Source organism: Rhododendron vialii, chromosome 11a, assembly GCF_030253575.1.
Source record: "Rhododendron vialii isolate Sample 1 chromosome 11a, ASM3025357v1".
NCBI classification, from domain to species: domain Eukaryota; kingdom Viridiplantae; phylum Streptophyta; class Magnoliopsida; order Ericales; family Ericaceae; genus Rhododendron; species Rhododendron vialii.
Window position 1 is genome coordinate 28,328,037 of NC_080567.1, and position 25,093 is coordinate 28,353,129.

The 25,093-nt window shown below is 35.9% G+C and overlaps 2 protein-coding genes across 4 annotated transcripts; both read left to right on the forward strand.

Annotated features, from left to right (window-relative positions):
* Positions 1-6,929: 6,929 nt before the first annotated feature.
* Positions 6,930-11,437, forward strand: LOC131307071 (uncharacterized). The gene is made up of 2 exons (XM_058333488.1): positions 6,930-7,982; positions 10,959-11,437. The coding sequence occupies exons 1-2, from the start codon at positions 7,064-7,066 to the stop codon at positions 11,435-11,437; spliced, it is 1,398 nt and encodes a 465-aa protein (XP_058189471.1). The 5' UTR covers positions 6,930-7,063.
* A 4,095-nt stretch (positions 11,438-15,532) lies between these two features.
* LOC131307731 (alcohol-forming fatty acyl-CoA reductase-like) lies at positions 15,533-24,748 on the forward strand. 3 transcript variants are annotated; one of them, XM_058334388.1, is made up of 9 exons: positions 15,533-15,672; positions 16,251-16,354; positions 19,528-19,736; positions 20,011-20,111; positions 20,499-20,688; positions 22,339-22,420; positions 23,257-23,541; positions 24,123-24,250; positions 24,341-24,743. In XM_058334388.1, the coding sequence occupies exons 1-9, from the start codon at positions 15,594-15,596 to the stop codon at positions 24,492-24,494; spliced, it is 1,332 nt and encodes a 443-aa protein (XP_058190371.1). In that variant the 5' UTR covers positions 15,533-15,593; the 3' UTR covers positions 24,495-24,743. The 3 variants fall into 3 exon arrangements, with proteins under 3 accessions (XP_058190371.1, XP_058190370.1, XP_058190373.1); XM_058334387.1 differs by lacking the exon at positions 24,341-24,743 and adding an exon at positions 21,317-21,487 and having other exon boundaries at positions 24,123-24,254; XM_058334390.1 differs by lacking the exons at positions 20,011-20,111; positions 20,499-20,688 and adding an exon at positions 21,317-21,487 and having other exon boundaries at positions 24,341-24,748.
* Positions 24,749-25,093: the final 345 nt, after the last annotated feature.

Here is a 25,093-nt window from a genome sequence, read left to right on the forward strand (position 1 = left end):
AACCGAACCGAACCATGAGATATTTATTATACATAAATGATTTTCTTTCCATTACTAGCTACTACTATTTCCATGGCAGTTCTGGACAGTGTTGTTTCCAACTGCTGCTGCTACTATCTTACGGAGTATCATTTTGGAGCTTGCTATTTCCTTATCAATTTGGAGCCTTGCTGTGAATGAATCTCTGATGTTGGGGATGTGGGCTTAAGGTGAAGCAACGTACTCAAGTGTTCTAATCTGTTTGGAAGTTAATTTTGTACTCAAATGTTCTATTCTTTTTCTGGATTTTGTTGGGTTGATTACTTGTCACAAAACCGTGGATAAAATCGTAACTGATCCGCAAGTCACGGATTGGATTGAAGCTAGACCGTAGGACTTTTGGTGTAGACACGAATTCCATTTTCATACGAATTGCATTTTGTAAAAACTTGATCTAATGGTCCATATTAAATGGAGGCATGTTGCCCCATTACCACATTGGGGCATCATAGAAATTGACCTTTGCCATATACATCTTATTTGTGAAAAGAGAAATGATTTTTACGCTCTTCTTTTATTTATTGACACCATCTTTTTTGTTCTTTATTCATGTAAAATTATTAATTTATCCTTACTTCTTGGATAACTTTTTTCAAATGAAGGACAATTTAATACTTTTACATGACTAAAAACCAATGGAAGAGTGTCATGGATAAAAAGAGTTTGAAAATTATTTCCTTGTGTGAATACCAATACAATTGTGAATTGTGCAATCAGTAAGAGCATCTCCACTCCTTACTCAAATCTTATTCAAAAGTCAAATTTGAGTAAAAATCATCCAAAACGCTCCTCCACTCCTTATCCAACCCTATTTACTCAAATTTAGACTCAAACCCTCAATCAAAATTTTAAAGACAAATTTCACACCTGTAAATTTACAATAGTGCCATCAATAAAGCTTTTATTCAAATTCGTGCATATTTGTAATTGAGTTTGAGTTTACCCATTACACAATACCAAATTAAGTTTTTATTCAAATTTTTACTCAAATTTAGGTGAAAAACTGAATAAGGAGTGTAGATGCTCTAAGGTGGCATGTACATCTGACGCATGCCATATACGTCTGAATTGTGACCCATCTGACTTTATGCCATATGGCATGTACCCCTATTGAAACGCAGAGCCGACCGGGGATTTTGACTATTCCATTTGAGAAATTTTTGGTTGCAAATCGGGTACCACGTGATACCTGTGCAGTGCATCCAAGTCGAGAAATCAACGATCCTGATCAAAACAGTCTTTTCATTTTCCTTTTTTAAAATCCGTTCGATACCTTTGTATCCGGATTGTCGATTGCATTTTTGGACGGTCCGAATACGTTGCATGAATACCACATCAGCAATACCTTATTTTCGCATTGATTTACGAGGTGCTATTGTGCACCAGTTATATGGGTCCGGAAACCACTTTACACATGCAGCTTTTGCTGAGCATGTCAGTTCATGTTGAATTGTAGTAAATGTCAAGTTGTTAACCCTAAATAACAAAAATGCCATTGTCTTATCTTTTTCCTATCTTTTTCCTTTCCACCAGTTAAGTGTTTACCCATTTTTCTTATCTAATTGAACTCTAATACTTCCACTAACACTTTTAGGACTTTAAGAAAAAGTGCGCGCTTTGAAACAGTCATTACTGATATTAGATTGAGCTATTTTTTTTAGGAATCCATAAAAATATTTTAAGAATAATTTGCGGTTTGAATCATTTTTGTAGAGCTCCTAATGAGCCACTAAAAAATAAGTACTTATTTTAGTTAATGGAACACACCCTAAGAAGGGCTTAGGGTGGGTTTGGATAAACTAGATTAGTACAACTTTTTTTTTATTATCTTTATTCAATTTTTTTTTTGCATTTGTTAGTTTTATGTCAAACTTTTGTGACTTAGTGATTAGTCTTGGCGAGATGAATTGATAAAGTATAATTCTTTTTTTATCAAAACTCATAATTTTTTTTCAAAAAGACAAAAAAATGAGTGAAAAAGTGACGCGTCTTGCATATTTTTTTCACAGTAGTCACTATAACTTACTCCATTGAATTCGCCGCAAAATGAGACGGAAGGACTTCTATTAGTGGGAGATGCTATGTTTTTTTCCTTCATGCGTAGGTCATGACTTTTTCACTTAATTTTTTTTGTCTTTTTGAAAAAATTTATGAGTTTCGATAGAAGATTTATATATTTTTTCGATTTCTCTTACCAATATGAATCACTAAGTCACAAAAAATTGACGTAAAATTAACAAATGCAAAAAAAATTTAATTAAAGACAAAAGAAAACGACGAACTAATCTACTCAATCCAAACCCACCCGTTTAAGGTCACTCGTGCGGCAAGGGAAAGATCAATGAGGTAATGACGTGTGGTTGGGATTTGTATCTAAAATACAAGAGAATCTAAAAAGTAACAAAAGAAAAAGTTAAATTCCTCACTCAAGCTAATGTGAGTGACAACTAGAAAATGATTTGAAATTATTGTCGCATCAACTCTCGTAAGCCTCAAAAGTAGTAAAAGCAGCCCCTGAATTAATTAGATTTTTGTCAAGCCATGTGTAAACAAATTATACTTATAATAAATTTTGATTATACTCATAATAATTTTGTTATGTCAAAAGTTACGGTGTTTTCAAAGTAACTGGAGACACCAAAGTCATTCCCTAGCCCGAATCTCTTTTATGGTCGAAATGAAAAATATCAAACCTAAGCCCTACACATTGAATGATGTTCCCTAACCACTTTTACTATTACAACAATAAGTATTAATATGATGTTTCCTAATCATCCATGAAAAGTGGTATGGCATCTTTTTACGTGTAGTATACTCCTACCTCATAAAGGTAAATTGCTAATCCCCCTGACACACACCCCCGGTCCCACCTCCCATTTCCCATTCTACCCTCTCTCTCTCTCTCTCCCTTTCTTTTCTTTCTCGTTTGTTTCTTCTTCTTTTTTTCCTTTTCTTTTCAGTTTCGTTTTTTTTTTCATTTTATTTCCTTTTCTTTCTTTTCAGTTTGAATTTTTTTTCTCTTTAATAATAGGTTCAAGTCTAATTCTAGGCTTTGTAAAGTAATTGAGAGAAAAAAAGTGTTTCAATTGATCATGTTTATCCGACTGTTTTATTTTTATTTTTTTGTCCTTTATAGATTAAAAAATATAGTTACAAAAATAAGTGTTTTAATTTTCAATTCGTTTGAATCAGTGCAAAGATGTTATTTTTCTGATCATTTCATCTTAAATGGTTGTAATAAATTTTTGACTTCAAGGCCTTTCAATGGACACCCTAAGAGAGTCTTGAAACTAAATAATGAGTCTTAGGGTATTTGTTGAAAGGCCTTAAACCAAAAAATTCATTATAACCATTTAAAATAAAATAATAAAAAAAACGATCTTTGCTCTGATTTAACTGAATTGAAAATTAAAGCACTTAATTCTTGAATTATATTTTTAAATATACAAAGGGTGTATTTATAGAAATTAAATAATTAAAAGTAATTAAAAAAAATTAAATTAAAAAGTAGGGGGGCCCGAGGGCTCTGCTGTTCCCATTGGCACAGTAGCCCCTACGAAGCCCCTAAAACGTTTCCGTTTTAGTTTTAAAAAAAATAGAAACCAGCCATTTGCAATCCTATGGAGTAGAAACGTGATTTGAAGCAATATACTACTGAATCAGTTAAGAGGATCTACGCTAAATAATGGTTAATAAATTTATTAAATTGTACTATAGTTAAAAAAAAGTAATCCTAAATATAACATTTGTATTCTGGATTAGTACGTCGTTTGCAAAATACATTTCGTAATTAGTTCCCGAACACTAATTGTAATCTTAATGAATTTTTTGCTTCAAAGCCTTTTAACGAGCACCCTAAGACTCATTATTTAGTTTCATAACTCTCTTAGGGTTAGGGTGTTCATTGAAAGGCCTAGGAGCCAAAAATTTATCACGACCATTTAGGATGAAATGATCAGAAAAATAATATCTTTGCACTAGTTCAAACGGATTGAAAATTGAAACACTTATTTTCGTAACTATATTTTTTAATCTATAAAGGACAAAAAAAGAAAAATAAAACAGTCGTATAAACATGATCAATTGAAACACTTTTTTTTTTCTCAATTACTTTACAAAGCCTAGAATTAGATTTGAACTTATTATTAAAGAGAAAAAAAATTCAAACTAGAAAGAAAGAAAAAGAAATAAAATGAAAAAAAAAATCAAACTGGAAAGAAAAGGAAAAAAAAAGAAAGAAAGAAGGAAGCTGGAAAGAAAGAAAGAAAAGGAAGAGAGAGAGAGAGAGAGAGAGGGAGGGGCGGGGGGGTAATTCCGGGAATTGAGGTGGGGCCGGGGGTGTGTGTGTCGGGGGGGGAGTGGCAGCTCTCCTCATAAAGTGGTCAGGTCAGCATCTTTCTTTCTTGGGAAAATTTCACTGACCTCCCCTGAGGTTTCTGACACTTGCATAGACCTCCATTGAGGTTTCTGAAATATCACTGACTTCCCCTACTTTTGCTGACAATACTAATATTGCCCCCTCCATTACTTCACTGTTATAAAAGTTGACAGAAGCTGCTGATGTGTGATGATATCAACATTCTATAGCAATAAGATACCTATTTTATCCTTCCTTCCTCTCTCTCTCCCACCTCACAAAATCTCTTTTTCTTTCTTTTTTATTAGTTGAAAAAATAACTTAACTGCGTCACCCAACCACTACATCCCTAATTCAATCAAATTTTGAGCTGACCCTTATGACTCAACTTTAGCCCAATCGAAAAAAAGAAAAACACAAACTCGTCCATGAGAAATCCATTTCAGGAAAAAATTAATGTCCCCAGCATTTCTACTTGGAAATCAAAATAAAATACCATAAAGTTAAAATTGGTGAAGTTTAGCTTTGATATTAGTGATGGAGTACCAAGAATTCATCGACGCATTTCCCAATTTTGGAAGCTATGTTCGATTTTCGACGGGCTTTGACTTGAATGATTTCAAAGCAAGATCGGTGGGTTGTGCCTTGTCACGGAGATCGTGGTGGTAGATGCGTATGAGTCTTTGCTTGTGCAAATTGAAAGAGGAAATCACCTGCGGCGACGAAATGAGGTGGGTGATTGGATTTACTTGTTTCTAAGTTCGGGAATAGAAAAATGAATGATGCAGGAATAGGAGAGATTGAGTTTGCTCAATTATAGTCCCAATTGTGTTGGACCTTTGTGCTGCGATTGCTCCACGTTGATACCCCCCTTAATATGGAAAAGCTCAATGAAAAGAAATTACAAAAAAAAAAAAAAACAGCAGAGGGAGAGGAGAATGTGGTTATAGATATTGGTTGCGTAATGCATGTGATAATAATGTATACCATTACCAGTTGATATGAAAATAATGGTAGCAAATCAAGCGAAAAAAAAGCTACTCTCTCTCTCTCTAGAATGCTCCTTCCCCCCCCTTCTGTACCCCCTCAATCCCAGTCGAAGGAAGAACTAGATCAGATTGAGAGAAGCACAAGAAAAGTGAAGAATAATCTTGATTCTAATTCCTCTGAACTCTCCAGTCCTATGGACACCGAAATCCATATCTCTTAAGTAAGTGAAACTCCAAATACGCAAGTGGATACTGACATGGAAACCCACCCCTCTGCCAAGGTTGCTTCAGACCAGGGATTGCCACACGCTAAAACTATTGAAATCTCTTTCAAAGATGCCTTGGTGCAATCTAAAGCACTGACTAAGGATGATATTGAAAAAAGAATTGTTGAATTTGGGGAAAGTGACGATGAAGACGAGGAAATGGAGAAGAGTGATCCTCCCCCCACCAAATCCAAAATCAAAATCACCTTCTCAAAAGAACGACTCAAGCGGAGCAGAGCTCAGTGGAGAGGCTGCCTAATCATAAAATTGTTGGGGAAAAATCTAGGATTCAAAACCCTTATGGATAGAATTCACCGACTCTGGAATTTGGAGCGAACAATTGTTCCGATCGATGTAGGTCTGGGTTTCTACATCATTCGTTTCGAAACGAAAACAGACTACCACAGAGTTTACACAGGTGGTCCTTGGATCATCCAAGACCATTATCTCACTGTAAGGAAATAGCACAGCAACTTCAAGGCAGATATGGCAGAAGCCATTAAAACGGCTGTTTGGATTAGGGTTCCACTCCTACCCATGGAATTTTATGAAAAGGACAACATCAATGAGATTGCTGAAAAGTTGGGAAAACCATTGAAAGTGGACAACAAAACTATGGTCTCGGTTCGGGGTAGCTATGCCCGGATCTGCGTTGAGATGGATTTGAGTAAGCCGCTTCCACCATCGATTGCAGTAGAGAAATATGATTATTATCTTGAATATGAACATTTACATCTTATTTGTTTCTCTTGTGGCAGGGTGGGTCATCGGCGGGAGACCTGTGGAGCGTTGCCGGCGATGGAGATGACTGGTGGTGTTGCAGAGCCTACCGTTGACAATCACATCAGGGCTGACAACAAATCTAACGGACAAATTGCTCAGGAGGATCCAAAAGAAATTGGGTATGGGGATTGGATGGTTGTCTCTAGACGGCCTAGAAAACTAAATAGCCCAAATGGGCGGAGAAATCCAGAGGCCCAAGCACAAAACCACCCCAATGCCAGGAATACAAAGCCCATGGGACAGCCTCGAGTAGGCCAAAGATATCAAAATTCAGAGCCCAACCAACAAAAACAATACAAGGATAAAGGCCCAGCATTACAACAACCTGCTACTAGTAAACCAAACAAGCCTAATCACATTAAACAAATTCCTAGTGGTTCCAGATTTAGCCCGTTGGTTGGGCAAGCCTCTACATCTAGCCTAGTTCCTACCTCGGATCAGCCTTCACCAGTTTTAATTCCCATCCCCAAAAAGGTTACTCCCAAGAACGCCAAACCCTAACATCACTATCGACCTGCCCTTTACAACCCCTAGCCCCACTCTCATCCCCACCACCAAGCCGCTACCCAATCAACATACTCAAACATCTAAACCACCGGATTTGGCAGCCACCACCACGGTAACTTACCATGAATTTGCCAGGAATGCAGAAGCTGCTGCTCAGGGACGACAAGGAGAGGGTGGTACTCAATGCAGAGACAGAAGCTCTTCTCCACATCGCGACCGTATGGTGGGCGGAAGGAACGAGCATGAAGATAAAGATAAACGAGGCTATCGGAGGAGATCAGTATCGGTACCACGTGAAGCTCCATCCCTTGTGGAAACCACCAGCATACCGCATGAGGATTCTTAGGCTTCTGGACCTTGGTAACAGATTTTCTTTGGACGATAATTTCTTAATGCCCAGTTTCAATATTTTGCTCTGGAACTGTAGAGGTGCAGGTAATGACAACTTTAAGCACCATTTTTCTGAGCTTGTCCGAATGCATAAGCTTGAGATCGTGGGCCTCCTTGAAACAAAAATTACTTTCAGGAAAATGGGGCTCTTTTTCAAAAACTTGGGTTTCTCCGGTTCGGCTTATGTGAACCCCAATGGTAGAGCTGGAGGAATTTGGCTTGTATGGGATACCTCCAAGGTATCCAAAAACATTACCCATGCCTCCTCTCAAGCTATCCATTCTGAGATCACGAAGGATGGCTTTGAGGATTGGGTTCTTACTACTGCTTATGCCAGCCCTAACCCCAAAAATAGAGAAATTATGTGGGAAGATATGGAAGTCCAAGCCCACAGCAACAATAAACCTTGGCTGGTGGCGGGCGATCTAAACGACACACTAAATTCTTCTGAAGGTCGTAGCTTTTCAGTGGATACTAACTCTAGCCAAAGACGAAGATTTGCCGACCATGTCAATAACTGCAACCTGGTAGACTTGGGGTTCTCAGGCCCCAAGTTCACCTGGAACAATGGGAGAAAAGGTATGGCAAATGTCCAAAAACGTCTTGACCGTGCTCTCTGTAATGAGGAATGGCGAAATCTTTTTCCAGAAGGTATGGTCCAAAACCTTCCTCGTACTTATTCTGATCATGCACCTATATTAATTCATGTTTTCGGTAAAAATAGATTTAATCCCATTAGTAGACCTTTTCGTATGGAAGCTGCGTGGTTAACGAATCCTTCTTTTGAACATCTGGTTGCTAACGCTTGGCATGGGCTGAACATTTTTGATCGCATTAAAAATGTGTCTAAAGAAGCAATGGTCTGGAATAAAGAGGTTTTTGGCAATATTTTTAGAAGGAAACGTTGGGTTCTTGCTCGTTTGGGAGGGCTTCAAAGATCTTTTGATTACCGTTTCTCTCACAGCCTTCGATGTTTAGAAAAAGATCTTATCGCTGAATTTAACGAGATCCTTAATCAGGAAGAGATTCTTTGGTATCAAAAGTCCAGGACTAAGTGGATCACTTCGGGTGATAAAAACACTAGATTTTTTCATCTATCCACCATCATTCACAGGAATAAGGCAAAAATCACATGCTTGAAAAATGCTAATAATAGTTGGATCGAGGAACCTAATGAACTTGCCAATCTTGTTCAATCCCACTTTACTGACCTTTTCACTAGGTCCCCTGTTTCTTCTTCCAGGGCTCACTCGTCTGGGAATCACAATATTATTCCTGATTCTGACCATTTGCTTCTTAACACTTGCCCTTCTAATGCTGAGATTTGGGAAAGTATTAAAAGTATCCAACCTTACAAAGCTCCTGGTCCTGATGGCTTTCAAGCTATTTTTTACCATAAATATTGGAACATAGTGGGCCCGGAGGTTTGTAAGTTCATTCAAACTTGTTTCACTACTTGGACCATACCAATTGAGCTGAATAGAACTTTCATTGCTCTTATTCCTAAATGCCAGAAGCCTGATACTGTCAAATTGTTTAGGCCTATTAGTTTATGCAATGTGATTTATAAAGCCATCACCAAAATTCTTGTTGCTAGATTGAGGCCTTTTCTCAAATCCATCATCAGCCCCACTCAAAACAGTTTCATTCCTGGGAGATCCACCTTGGATAATATTATTATTATTCAAGAAGTTCTTCACACTTTGAATAAAAAAGAAAGGGAAAAAGGGAGGAATGATTTTTAAAATTGATTTGGAAAAGGCTTATGACAAGATATCTTGGGATTTCCTTGCTGACACTTTGGGATTTTTCAATTTCAGCCCTAATTGGATAAAGCTCATAATGACTTGTGTTACTAACCTATCCACTTCTATTCTGTGGAATGAAGAGGCTCTCCCTGAATTTTCTCCTGGACGTGGGCTTAGACAAGGGGATCCCCTTTCCCCTTATCTTTTTCTGCTTTGCATGGAAAGATTATCAATTCTTATTAATAAAAAAGCTAATGAAGGTAGTTGGAAAGGAATCAAGGTTTCTCGTCATTCCACTCATCTAACTCACCTATTTTTTGCTGATGATTTGATCTTATTTGGTGCAGATAATTTTAATACCTGCCATGCCATGATTGATACCCTCAACACTTTTTGTGATATGTTGGGTCAGTGCATTAGTTTCAACAAGTCTAAGATGTTCATATCTCCTAATGTGCCTAGGGATAGGGCTAATCGGTTGAGCAATATTGTTGGAATCCAGCTTACTAACGATTTGGGAAAATATCTTGGTATTCCCCTTATACATGGTAGGGTGAGCAAAAATCACTTTATTAACATTGTGGAAAAGGTCCAGGGTAAACTATCTGGCTGGATAAACAATACCATGAATCTCGCGGGTTGGGCTACTATGATACATCTGTGTCCTCCACCATCCCTAGCTATTCTATGCAGACCATGGAATTTCCTGTAAGTGTTTGTGAGAAGCTTGACAGACTTAACAGGAATTTTCTTTGGGGAGATACTGAAACAAAAAAGAAGATTCACTTTATAAACTGGAATCAAGTTTGCATGAATAAGCCTAATGGGGGTCTAGGAATTAGAAAAGCTAGGCATTAGAACATTGCTCTATTAGCTAAGCTTGGCTGGAAGATCACTAATCAAGAAGAAAATCCCTGGATATCTTTGATTAGGGATAAATATTTGCAGAATACTTCTATCTTTTCTTGGACAGGTAAGAAACCTGCCTCTTTTGTGTGGCGTAGCATTATGAAATCCAGAAAAATCCTGGAAAAGGGGATCAAATGGGTCATTGGAGATGGACAACACATAGATCTTTGGTTGGACTGGTGGTATGGAGATGGTCCTTTAATTCATAATTTTCCTGGTACTCACTGTTTTAACAATACTAAATTGAGTTCTATCATTACTACCAATGGTACCTGGGACCTCTCTTCTATATCTCAAATTGTGGATATTACTACTATTGATGGTATTGTTGCTTTAAATCTGTCTTTGTTTTCCATTTCCCCTGATCATCCTACTTGGGTAGGTGCTTCTAATGGTACTTTTACAGTAGGGACAGCTTATAACATTACTAACCCTGCTTCTAGTACTACCTCTGAATGGACTTGGATTTGGAAACTAAAAATTCCTTCAAAATTGAAATTCTTCCTCTAGATTGTGTTACACAATAGTCTCCCAACGAACTCTTTACGAGTTCGAAGGGGCATTATTCCCATGGACTACTGCCCTAGATGTGATGAAACCCCTGAGGACATTAATCACATCTTTCGCACTTGTCCTAAAGCTGTAGATTTTTGGAAATGCCTCCGGCATCATCATTGGTTAAATGCAAGCCTTAATTTACCAGTCAAAGACTGGATTATTTTCAATGCCAAAAAGAAAACTCCTTTTCGTTTGGATGTTAACATGCCCTGGGCCATGGTTTTTGTGGTTTCACTTTGGCAACTGTGGAAAGCTCGCAACAAGATGAGCTTTGACAATGTTGAAACAACATCAACTATGTGCTTAAGGCAAGTTAATATCTACGCTAAGGAAATTTTTATTGCTTTTAAGGCTTTACATGCCAATGATAAACATCATGGGACTCTGATATTTTGGGTTTTACCCTCACCAGGACATCTAAAGTTGAACACGGATGGCTGCTTCTATGAGTCCACCAATACGGCTGGCTTTAGAGGAGTGATCAGAGATAGCTCGGGGAACTGGATCCTAGGTTATTATGGCAAAGCAACCTGCACCAGCAGCTTGGAAGTAGAGATATGGGCTATTTACAGAGGTCTCACGATCATTTTGGAAAAGGGCATGTCAAATGTTACCATAGAGTTTGATTCGAGCGTGGCAGTTGGTTTTTACAATGAAGGACCACCTGTTGATCACCCTCACCGTCATGTAGTTGAAGAAGCTCGAAGAATTGCGGCCTGGACAAATTCATCGGTCGTCCACATCTATCGTCAAGCCAACCAAACTGCCGATTGCCTAGCCAGACTTGGATCGCAGCAGAATCAAAATTTAGTAGTCTCTAGCTCCATTCCTTTTGCAGTTAGGGAATTTGCCTTGGCCGATGCTATGGGTGTTGGCCATCTTAGGATCTAGTCTACGACTCTCGTAGTCTTTTTGAACCTTTATGAATGCCGGTTATCTGGTTTGTAGACTTTGATCGTCTAAGTTAATGTATGATTTTCCGCTTGACCAAAAAAAAAAGAAAATAATGGTAGCGGACGTGCTGGATGCCATTAGTCAAATAATGGTAAAATAAAGCCCAATAGGTCATCTCGGTGGTTAAAACTAGACTTAGAGATTTACTACTCCTTCCTAAGATTATGGGTTCGGAATCTCTCAGGTGCTATCAACTCCTTTGGGGTTAGTCGATATGGAGTTTTGTTTTGGCTTTAGTTGGGCTCTGTGCAAGTGGGTGGTAGGATTGAACCCCCAAGGTTAGTCAAGATGCGTATAAACTGATCCAAATATCTGAATTATAAAAAAAAATGGTGGTAATAATAAAAAAATAGTAGTAGATAGTGGCCCGGAGAAGTATTATGATTCTCTTTTCTATGCTAGTTTTCTCCATCAAGTTCATCTGTTGGGCCATTCTTCCTAAATGTTTTGTTTAGTATTTTTTACTTTTTGTAAATTTTTATGGAGGGTTTTATCCTAATTTTTAGGATTAATAGTCTGTCTCGACAAAAATAATAAAAAAATGTCGACCACAATTTGAAAAAACTCATAAGATAGTAAAAAAATTAACAATGCTAGCTGTTTGGTATTTTTTTCGTCTCAGTAAATTTTTTTATTTTTGTTGCTTTTGGTAATGACATTTTATTTTTTAGACTCATCTCGCCAAAAAGGATGATTAATCGAATCTAATACAAATTCAAAAAGAAGGAAATGGGTTAAACATTTGCTTCAGTTCTCTTAAGAAACAACCAATTACTTCCGTTACGATGTGTATTTAGTTTTTGATCAGATGGATTCATAATTACAATTGACTAATATTTGTGAAAGATAATATGAAAAAGTGCCCTGCACAATTACTCAAGCATTGTTATTAGGGGGTATTCTGGTCTTTTAAACACATCAGTTAACGCCATCTGATGCAAGTTAACGACTGGGGGAGGGCTTGACATTGTCAGCAAAAGCAAGAGAGGTAAGTGAAATTTCAAAAACCTCAGGGGAGGTCTTTGCATGTGTCAGAAACCTCAGGGGAGGTCAGTGAAATTTGCCCTTCTTTCTTTCTTTTTTTTCAGTACTTTAAAAACGGAAAGAATATGAGAGTACAGCAAGCTGTACAAAAACTGCGCTCACAATGCAAGTTTGGACCCGTCGTCAGTTTCACAAAGATAATCGGAGCCACTTATGTTGTTCAAAATATTTTGTTTAGGGTTTCCGTAAATTACCAGCTCCATTCGATATCGATAAAGGCATTTAAGAAATGTCCAACTTTGCTTCAGAATTCAGGTCAAATTTTGAAGCAAAAATGGACATTTCGTAAATGCCCTTATCGATATCGGATTGAGACGATTTTATACGGGGAATATTGTATTGACTTCGTCTTTTGATTTTTATGATTACTAAAACCTTTTTTCTCTGTTCAAAATATTTTGAATGCAAGATTAACGAGCATATATACATAGTTTGATCATATTAAAATTGTAACAATAATAGCATGTCATATTATCAATAATCTCGAGGCTAGTTCTTAATTTCTGAAAATTTATTCTATAAACCTTAAGACTCCAACTTTTGTAAGGTAAATATTTTACATTATAAAATACTTTAATCTGAAATAATCATAAAAAATAGTTATCTTTTTAGGGGGTTTTTTCGAGCATGTGCGAAGGTAATAGAGCCAAAATTTTGCCGTAGTTGGTGGCGACTTTTGTACTAAAAAATGAAAAGATTAATGATATAAATATTAATCGACTTTAGATAAAACTCAAAATAATATGCAAAAAATTACTATAACAAACGATGTTTGTCATCAGAGCCTGCGGATGTTGCTTGGCACGCTGCTTTCCTTTCTTTGGTTTGTTGTTAGGTTTCTTCTCTTTTATGTTGATTTTTTTTTTAAACGGCAAAAATATTATTGAGGAAAAACTTGACAATGGTACATCGGGAGGAAAGGAAGAGGGAACAAAAAGAAAGAGGGCAGGGAGGGGGTGGAACTGCCGACAAGAAGTTGAGAAGAGAAACAGTTAAGGAACAAAAATCCAAAGCTGCCAACTAGAGGCCTAAAATATCAAGAACGAGCAACGATCCAAACAGCTTGAGCTTGAGCTTGACTTGACTTTTGGCTTGTTCAAACTCCCTTATAAAAATAGGGAAAATGACGGCCAAGGACGTGTTTTTGATAATTAATACCCTCTAAAGACATGCTGAGAATATTTTTTAATGCTAAGAATGTCCTTGGCGGGTATTAATTATCAAAACACGTCTTGGGCCATCATTTTCCCATAAAAATAAGTCAAGCCCAATCACATTTTTTCATTTGTTTACGAATTCAAGCCAAGTTTGAGCTATGAGTGTTTGGCTCGTAAACAAACAGGTCATTCCATAAATATGAAAAATATGAGGATAGATTAATAAATATCCCAAATTAAGTACTCTCTCCGTCCCAATTTATTTGTCGAATCTTGAAAATTTAACTTTTTTAGGGAACACAATTATTATACCTAAAAAGATTCAACTTTCCACATTTACCCTCAATTTTTTCAAAAAAGTTACTTTATTCCACTAAAGAAAGGGCAAAAAGGGAAAATCGGTCTAATTAGAAGTCAAATGGACAAACATTTTGGAACACTTAAAAGTCAAAAAGTGAACAAACAAATCGGAACGGAAGAAGTACGATATATGAGTCGGTATACATATTACCAATTTTACTTTACAGTACTATTGCATCCAAATAGGAAACCTCCTATGTGAGATATGAAAATTTAGGGATCCTATATAAATCTTTCATTGAGCAATTCAAAGAGTTTATTGAGAAAATCATTAAATAGACCTAATTTATTTTCAAAAATTAATAAATTTCTTTTTTGCTCTTAAAAAAAGAGTTTTGCCTTTCAAAAGAAATTTTTAGTCTCCGTTCATTTGTCGAAAATATTGTGTGTGAACTGTATTCTCGAGAAAAATGGAGTGAAGTGAATCAAAGGAACGTGAAAATCATTTTTCTGTATGTGTTCAGTTAATAAAGAGTTTTGCAAGAAAACTAGAATTCCTCCTTTTTAGTAGGATGTATTTTGTGGATCAAAAAGTGTTTTCCAGTGAAAAACTTAAAATTCTGGATTCTACAACTTTTTTGGTATTTGAACACAAGATGATATCTTTTTCATTCAACTGAATGAGTTCTTTGAGAGAGAGAGAGAGAGAGAGAGAGAGAGAGAGAATATGGAAACCATCACTATTTTGGTAAATATTTAAAAAGGGTAAGAGAGCTTTCTTTCTCTGTTCCTAGAGGGAGAAACCTACTCCTCTCTTATGGAGTGAGAGCTGCTATGCGTATAGCAATTAAGGGTGCAAACAACGCATACATCGCAATTTTGTATCCATTTTGCGTCTCACAAAAATGATCGGAACTGTTTATTTTGTTCAAAATATTTTGTGTGAGATCCCTGAAAAAAAATCAGCTCTATCCGTTATCAATAAAAGTGTTTACAAAACATCCAACTTTGCTTCTGAATTCAGGCCAAATTCTAATGCAAAGTTTGATGTTTCCTAAACACTCTTATCGATAACAAACAAAGCTAATTTTTTTGAACGATCTTAAAAAATATTTTGAACCAAATTAGCGGTTCCGATCTTCTTCTTAAGACCTAAAACAGGCACAAAACGGTCTTGATATTGTCAGCCCACTGGATTGATGATAAACACACTAGAAGACAAGGAAAACACGTATTTCGGTGTACTTTATATACCCTTTATTACACATTTACACACTCATTATTATCAGCCCATTGAACTGATTTTAGAATTTTCCTTACCTATTCAATTTTTAAAATAACACACTCGTAGGACAGACAAATACGGCCCCATTTTTAATATTGTACGCGTAATGTACAAGAATCGTAGCACATATTTTAGCACATTTTTCTTGGGATCGACCTTGGGGAAGCTCTAACCCACACATATAAATTGGACAATTGTGTGCTTTCCATGTCATATTCTCTCTCTCTCTCTCTCTCTCTCTCTCTCTCTCTCTCTCTCTCTCTCTCTCTCTCTCTCTCTCTCTCTCTCTCTCCATTTTTCATCTCCAATGGAGTTGGGTAATGTTGCTCAGTTTCTTGAGAACAGGAGCATTTTAGTCACCGGTGCCACTGGCTTTCTGGCAAAGAGTACGTACTCCACTCTTTGTGGAATGACAATTCACCTGAATCGATGTTAACCAAACCGAACCGGTCGGGACAGTTTTTTAACTAATTTTCAGTCGCAACTGTGGATATGGTTTTTTCATTAGCAAAATAGGGCCAGGTAGTTTGGTTTCGGTTTTATATGATAACCGCAGCGAAACCGTAGCCGTAACTGAAATTGAACTGTAATATAATTATGAAAATACCCTTATATATAATTATTACATAGCTTTGTTGGCATTTTATGTTATTTTGGTGTAGGGATTTCAGTGTCCTTGAACTTTATGAATTCACCCTCTCATCGTCTTTGTTTTTGAAAAAGGAATTTTGTATTGACTTTATTGTGAACTCATCGTTTTTGTTTTTGAAAAGGGAATTTTGTATTGACTTTATTGTGAACTGTAATTTCGTCCTTGCGTTTGGGAGATTGATGTACTTTATGTTAATTGCACGTATAATTAACGTTATTTTTAATTTTTAATCACTCTCTCTCTCTCTCTCTCTCTCTCTCTCTCTCTCTCTCTCTCTCTCATGATTTTATTTTTGCCTTTTACGTTGTATAGTATTTGTGGAGAAGATACTAAGAGTTCAACCTAATGTGAAGAAGCTGTATCTACTTGTAAGAGCTCCAGATGCCAAGTCTGCATCTCAAAGGTTTCATGATGAGGTAATTAATTACGAGTAATAATTAAGCATAAATAGCTTTCTTTAATATTGAAACCATTAATTAAGGATTTGATTGAGTTTGGCAATGACACAGAGCATAATAAATTAATCTTCAGTAAGATTTTTAAGGAATTAATTAAGCTATCTTTGGTTTTATATATATATATGGAGTCTCCTTCTCCTAATGACCACCTTAATTTAATAAAATAAGGACCTCCCTTTCCCGATAGAATTTCAATGATCTAAGCCGTTTAATGTGTTCAGAATGTGATTTTAAGGGTACTCGCGAGAAATCAGCAAAAAAAAATGGCCGGAAAGGCTTCATCCGAGCAGTTTTTATTTATTTTTATCGAACGGTTCAAATAAAAACTACTCGGATGAAGCCCTTCCTGGTCATTTTTTTTGCTGATTCCTCACGTTTATTCTTAAAATCACATTCTGAACACATTGAGCGGCTCGGATTATCAAAATTCGAACTGAAAATGGAAGAAATGAAGATGTCCTCATTTGAAAATGACTGTATATGTATGTATGTATTCTAGGACCAAATTAATGTGCAACATTTCAATTAAAATGTTAAACTGTTCCAAGCATATTTTTGAACTTTAGTGCATGTGGTCGAGTCACCCCTACTTTTAATGACCGCCGTGATACATATGAAGGGAAACATAATCCAGAAAGTAAAATTTATAGACCAGATTTAATTACTTAAATTCTTTTGAAAGAGATTTTTTATTAATTAACTTGGTAGATATTACAACAACTTAGTAGGGGGAAGGACACAAACCGCATGACCAATCTTGAGCACTCTCGGTTTATTGACATTTTTCATCCCCAAATTAAGTATTACTCGCGTTTCGTTTTAGTTCCCAACCTACCAATTGCGCGAAATTGGTTCCCAATGTTTTAATTTTGTGTTTAAAAGGTCCCCACCGTTAGCTCCGTACCCTCTTTTTGGCAAAATGATTGGAAAAATTACAAATATCACCCTTAAGACTTATAACTGCATATCAGTTAAGCCCCTACCCTATTTCTATAAAGTTTATTCAAATCTTTTTCGTATTTGTTTGTTTTGCGTCATTTTTTTTAAATTATTAATTTGTCTCGATCAAAGGAATCCAAAAAACAAAAAATTGTTATGGAAAGTAAATTTTTTTGAATAAATTATGACAATAATCTAAAAAAAAATTTCTGTTCCGACCTCTACTTACCCCCACCACTTGTAAGTCACTTACCGCCGCAATTACCCACCGCCTTTTCCACTTCAACCCATTCCATAGCCAACCATTCAAGTCACCACCTCATAGAATCCATAACCGTTGAAGTTTGACTCCCCCATTATCGCTTAAGTTCCGGCCCCCTCTCCCTCATTCATTGCTCTATCTTTATGCATGTATGGGGTCATTTACCTTATTTTTCCTATGGTATATACATAGATATATAAAAGGAGTTAAAAAGTAAATAAACATACATACGCGGATAAAAAAAGAACGTACATATATTAAGGCCTGTTTTCGAGAAATTAAAAAGGTGGATTACTTTTTGGTCTTTATTCATTTTTTTTAAAAATTTTTTGTTTTGCATCTATTTTTCGTAGATTATTGGTTTGTATCGACAAGAGGAATCTAAAAAGTAAAAAATTAAGATAATTTTTTAAAAAAAGTTCATAAAAACCAACCAATAATCCACAAAAAATGATGATAATTTTTTTTTTTTTGTCTTTATTCCACAAAAATTAGTTTGGTTAGTAAATTTTTAAACCCAAACGCCTAACCTTGAACCCTAGGGTAGTGCTTTTTGGGTTAAAAACCTTATTATTGGTTGATTTTTAATGAACTCTTTTTTAAAGAAAAGTATCTTAATTTTTTACATTTTAGATTCGACAAACCAATAATCCATGAAAAATGGATGTAAAACTAAAACTAAATTTTTTTTTAATAAAGAAGAAAAATAGTCCATCTTTTTGATTTCTCGAAAATAGGTCTTAATATATGTGGGTTCTATGAGGTGGTGACTTGAATAGGTGCCTATGGTGGGTTAAAGTGGCAACGGCGGTGGGTGATTGCGGTGGTAAGTGACTTACGAGCGGCAGTGCCCAGAACAAACAATTTTTTGGATTATTGTCGTAATTTATTCAAAAAAAATTACTTTCGATAATAATTTTTAGTTTTTGGATTCTTCTCGTTGAGATGAATCAATAATTCAAAAAAAAATTATGCAAAATAAACAAATGCAAAAAATATTTGAATAAACTTTATAGAAATAGGGTTGGGGCCTAACTAATACGCAGCTATAAATCTTAAGGGTGATATTTGTAATTAGTCCAATCATTTTGACGGAAAGAGGCTAAAGAGTTAACGGTGGGGACCTTTTAAACACAAAATTGAAACATTAGGGACCAATAGGTTGGGGACTAAAACGAAACGCGAGTAATACTTTGGGGACCAAAAATGTCAATAAGCCGAGCACTCTCTAAACACAAACGTTGGTAAGACACCAACCGAAAATTTATTTTATTTTTCTTTCTGTCAGTAAATTACTTTATTTGTTACTCACGTTTTTTTTTTTTGCTCGGCTAAAAGAAATTTCATAGAACTCGAAAGGTTACATCGAGGGGGGAAGGTTGAGGAGCGAACATGCTCAACTCAACTGGGGAAAGGGAAGACGATAATCATCCAGTTAGAAGTTGAATGATAATCGTCAAAACAAATTACAAATTAAGCGATCGAATGCCATCTAAAAATCTTTTGAAATCCTCCACAGTGTACATCCTAACATTGAATTTGACTTTAATCCACATCGCAACCCTAAACTTAATAATATCCACCACCTCCTCTGAGCTTGCAGTCGCATTCTTAAAAATACAGCCATTCCGCATCATCCAAATGGACCAGATTGTTGCATAGAAGCACACTTCCCAAATGTGTTTTTCCAATTTACGGAAGTTGTTGTCGAACCACCCACACATGAGGTCCGCTATCGAAGACGGACACACCCAATTAGTATGCCACCAATCCAATACTTGAGACCAAACACACCAAGAAAAGTGACAGTGAAGTAGCAAATGGTTAGGTGTGTGTGTGTATATATATATATCTATAGCCTGTATCTTAGTAATTACTTTTTCATAAAATTTATGTTTTTGAATGTTTTGTGAATGATTTATCAATGTAGGCCATAGCAAAGGACTTATTTAGGGTTCTCAGAGAGAAAATGGGAGCTGCAAGCTTTCAAACCCTAATTTCGGAAAAAGTCACTCTTGTCCCTGGTGATATCACCTGTGAAAAGTACATGGGTGTGAAAGACTCTAATTTGGCAGAAGAAATGAGGAGAGAGGTTGATATTGTGGTTAATTTAGCTGCAACAACCAACTTTGATGAAAGGTACTTTTTTTTTTTATACTACATACATGTTAGTCCAAATATCAATTAGATCCCGTTCTGCTAAAAGAAATAAGTATTTTTTTATTTTGAAATAAGGTGATATATTGTGAGAGAATGACTTGCCTCATAAACAGAAAATAAGTACTTAAAAAATATGAATATTAGCGGAACGGGATTTATAATCATTGAGATTTACTATTCATCAAAGTGTACAATGAAATATGCGTGAGTATTGTTTCTTTGATCAAATTTTTTTTAATTTATTTTTATCTAGATATGATGTTGCATTCAATCTCAATACAATGGGAGCCAAGAATGTTTTGGACTTTTCCAAAATGTGTGCGAAATTAAAGATGCTTCTGCACGTATCTACTGGTTAGTACGATCTTCTTCAATGTTTGTTATCAGACTCTTACCTTTCTACTACTAATTTTGTTGAAGGAAAAATCTTTTTAACGGAGCTTCCGTGAACAGGAGTTTACGGAGGTGAATCGTGTGTGTCCGTTCCGACTTTTGACGGTCCGGATTTAAATAAGACAATCTCTTTGTTTAAACATCTCTCTCTTTCTTCTCTCTTTTTCTCTCTTACCTGAAATATTCCTTTGAAGACAAATACAACAGCATATTGCATTTTTCCTTCTTCTTAATTATTTTTGCTGGCAAGTGTGCCGGGCCGGGTTTAAGTCCCAACTCCATTTTGAATTATTTGGCCAAAATGCCCCTTAGTATAACATCAATCGGGATGGTCATTTTTTCTTTCAGCTTATGTATCCGGCGAGAGGGCAGGACTTATACTCGAAAAACCCTATTGCATGGGAGAGACGCTCAACGGGTTAAACTTAGACCTTGACATGGAGAAGAAAATCATGGAGGAGAGATTGATTGAACTCCAGGCGAAGGAGGCTACAGAACAAGAAATTACTCTGGTAATGAAGGATTTGGGCATTCAAAGGTGTGTGGTACATGAATCTCGAAAAATTAATCAACTTAATTTATTTACCTAATTAACCCTCCTTGTTTTACTTATTCATTTGTTGGATCCCGATCAAAGTTTGATGCAATAATATATTCTCAAGATACAAAGTGCAAGATGATACAACATCTATTCTGTTTGAATTTGTTGGATCCTGATCAAAGTTTGATGCAATAATTCTCAAGATACAAAGTGCAAGATGATACAACATGTATTCTGTTTGAATAGTACGATGATCAAACTAGCTAATCATACTATTCAAACAGAATAAACTATCTGAGAATGCGTCCCAAGAACAACTATTATATATTCACAACACTCACGAGGGAATCCGATAAATGCAATAAAGAAATGTCAAAATGGAGGGTGATTCAAAAACTCTCACATACTATCAAGGGGAGTGATTTTCGCACTCCCCAAATTGTTAACAAATCAATATAGGTCGATCTTCGCACTCTCCTTAGGAGTGCGGTTAACAATTTGAGGAGTGCGAAAATCACTTCCCACTATCAATCCTTCTTGAATCAATCAACATAGGATTCCCTAAAAAAAAAAATTTATTGCAAAAAAAAGGGTTAATATGTAATTTCCTTTGGTATTATTACAGAGCAAGGAAGTATGGGTGGCCAAACACGTATGTATTTACAAAGGCAATGGGAGAAATGCTTTTGGGGCAAATCAAGGGAAATACTAATAGTACTCCTCTGGTCATCCTCCGTCCCACCATTATTACTAGTACTTACAAAGAACCCTTCCCCGGTTGGGTTGAAGGTATCAGGTAAAATGTCAACAAAGAAACCCTTTCCCGGTTGGTTCGATAGTATCACGTTGATCGGATAACGTTTGGTACAAATTGGGAACGCATTTATCTCGAGAACAAATGGTTTACGACACAGGAATATTCGGTACTCATTTCAAGCCTTTTTTTCTCAAACTCGAATGCGCTCCGAAATCATGCCAGACGATACCCGATCAATGTAATTTTCGGCATGGCTAATGTTAATTCTCAACAAGTTTTAGAAAATGAACAATTCCGATCATTTAAGTAGAATTAAAAAGGGCCCAAAAATATGCACAAACAGACTATCCAGCCCACTTTAATAAACTGATCCCATTCCATTTCAAAATAGCTCTCCACTGAGCTGAACGATGAAAAAGAATGGGTTCAAAACAATGCATTAAAATTTTATGTAGCTTTACACTACATACAATTTTAATGAATTATTTTGAAGTGTAAAGCTACATAATTTGGTGATCAGAAAAAAAAAATTATGTAGCTTTTGCACATAATTTGGTTTTTCTTTGATATCGTCTGCACTAGATCGTTCGCACAAGTTCAAAATAATTGAAAATTTACTTAAATTTGTAGGTAAGTAGATCATATAACTCAATAAAACAAAATAAACTAAGCTCGATAAGTTTTCAACCAAAATAGCTATATATATTTATTCTTTTTTGAAACTAAGTTAATGTATTATTCCATATGAAGCTTTTGTACGCAAAAAGTTCTTACATTTTTGTCACCGCTGAAATAAAGTTTTGCAACCACCCATTGAAATGTCAAATTGATTTGGTTTGATTTGCTAAATTTTATGTACGTTCACATTAACTCTGTTTTGTTGGATGCAGAACTGTTGATAGCTTCGTGGTTAGTTATGGAAAAGGAAGATTGACGTGCCTCTTGGGTGATTCACAATCTATATTAGATATGGTGAGCTATAATAACTTAATAATAGTAACTCATTTAATTTCCACATTGATCTAGATGCCAGATATGGTGAGCAAGTATATTTTGGAGTCGGGTATCTGGGTTAGTTTTCACACATCTCGACTAAATTAAGTGCCCAAATATTTCGAAGTACCACAAAAAAAAGAAAAAGAAAAGAAGGTGAGGCCCCGTTCCACTAAGAGGAATAAGTATTTACATTTTGAATTATAGGTGATAAATTGTGAGAAAATGATCAGTCTCGTAAAGCGAGAAAAAAATACTTAAAAAATAAGAACTTTAACGGAATGGGCCTCAACACCTAGGCAAAAGCAGAACTTGAATCAAGATCAAGGCATGAAAGTGAATTAGTCAGGTTAGTCACCAACTAAAATAGATTCATTCAAAAAACTAGATATATAATGGCTTGTAATCTAGTAGTATTGAAGTGTAAATTTTGTCGGGATGAGCCGGAAAAGGAGGGTTTCTGCCACTCCGTGGGCCCCCTTCACGCATTTTTTGGGCAATCCAAATCATACATCTTGTAGGGACTGTAAATAATGTATTCATGCAAAAAATCAGCTGTCCGGACATTGATATGTATGTCAAAAGTTGAGTTTTTGGTCTAGAACTCAAAACTCAACTTTTGACATACCTATTGATGTCCGGATAAGCTGATTTTTTGCGTAGATACATTATTTTACAGAACTTACAAAATGCACGGTTTGAATTACCCAAAAAAATGCACAAAGAGAGTCCAGGGGGTGCTGGCGGAAAACCCCCTTTGAGCCGGACAGAATTTAATAATCTCTTGAAGTATGAGTATTGATCAAATTGTGCAGATCCCAGCTGACATGGTGGTGAATTCAATGCTGGTAGCAATGGCAGCTAATGCAACTCATGATCAGTTGGCATCAGATGATCATGTGGTGATCTACCAAGTGGGTTCCTCAGTATCAAATCCAATAAGATTGAATTCTGTTCAGGATTATGTCCAACTTTATTTCCAAAAACACCCATGGATTGGAAGAGATGGAAAGGCTGTTAAAGTTGGCAACGTTACTAGGTTAACCTCCATGGCTAGCTTCCACAGATACATGGCCATTTGGTACTTGCTTCCACTCAAGGTTTGTGTTTTTTTTTTTTGGTTGGAAACAATAAGATTCATTTCCCTCAACTTTTGCCTTTTAAGCCTTTTTTTTTTCCTTTTCTTTTTGTTTAGAACAAAGAAAATTTTATTAATCAAAGGTTAAAATGATAGAAAGTAGAAAACATCATAACGAAACGAAATGCATGACATGCAATCGACACCCAACTCGCCTGCTAACTTTTTTTCTTCTGCTTGCTTTTTTCAATTTGAATTTTGTGTTCGACTAAAAACAAATTAGGAAAACAAGAGAGTGAGATCATAAAGAAAAAAAAAGTTCATTTTTAGGCCTATTTTTTGGTATTTGGTTAACTTTTTTTGGCTTTTGGTCTATGTCTTTACTTTTCGCATCCTCAAAAAACTTTATTACAAATAAAACGAACAAGGCCATTAGGACATGAAAGTTTTTCAAGAAAACTGTCGAGAATTTGAAACTTATAGTTGAGATTTAGTTGAAATGTGTGAGTTACAGCCAAATGAATATCATCTATTAATTTCCTGTAATTAATAAACTTCCTAAAGCTGATCTTGGCTTCCTTTAATTCTTGTGCTTCTTTTCAGGGACTACAATTAGCAAATACAACATTTTGCCATTTTTTCGAAGGAACGTACTCTCATCTGAGTAGAAAAATCATGTTTTTGATGCGGTTGGTAGAACTCTACAAACCCTACTTGTTCTTCAAGGGCATGTAAGTATTCTTCAGCAAATGTTTTTGCACACCTTCATACCCATGATTATATGTAGTGCCAATGATGGGTCTCTGTTTGTTCGCTTTCAGGTACGACGATATAAACACGGAAAAGTTACGAATGGCAGCGAGGGAGGGCGGTATCGAGACCGATGTGTTTTACTTCGATCCTAAGATCATTGATTGGGAAGACTACTTCATGACCACTCACTTTCCTGGGGTTATAAAATATGTATTCAAGTGATTAGTTACTACTGTCTACAGAGTGTATTTTGTGTTGTGGGGTTACACTTCCATGTCAAAAAATGGTGTTTTCCAGATTGTCAGGTTCTTATTTGGAATAAGTCTAGAGGCCAAAAATTCGACTAAGGCTCCGTTGTTGTAAACTTTATTGTTTGAAACTTTTTCGGTATTTTTTTACTTTCCGCATAATGTATTAATCCAGTTGTACTCGTTATTATGTTGAAATTATCATAGCTTAATGAGTTTAGACGAGTTGTTTCCATTCAATGGACTTTAGTTGATGTCTGTAAATAGAATGACCTGAGTCAAAGTCTGTGTCTTGTAAGCTTTAGCCCGATTAGTCCGTTTAAAAACCCAACCTGATTTTCAGTTGCTTGGGCCTGTTTTATCACTCAACAATAACTAAGACACACCTTAGTCATTTTGTCCCGTTTGTGGATTCTTCTCAAGTCCATTTTAATGAACCAAACCATTCAGTATTTTAGAGGTTGTTATAAAATTGGCAACCAAAAATCAAATTGGTTCAATACTGGTTGATATGATTTCGAAGCATATGTATCTTGAGATAAATGGGTTCAATGGATTCCCTTCTGAGTTGAA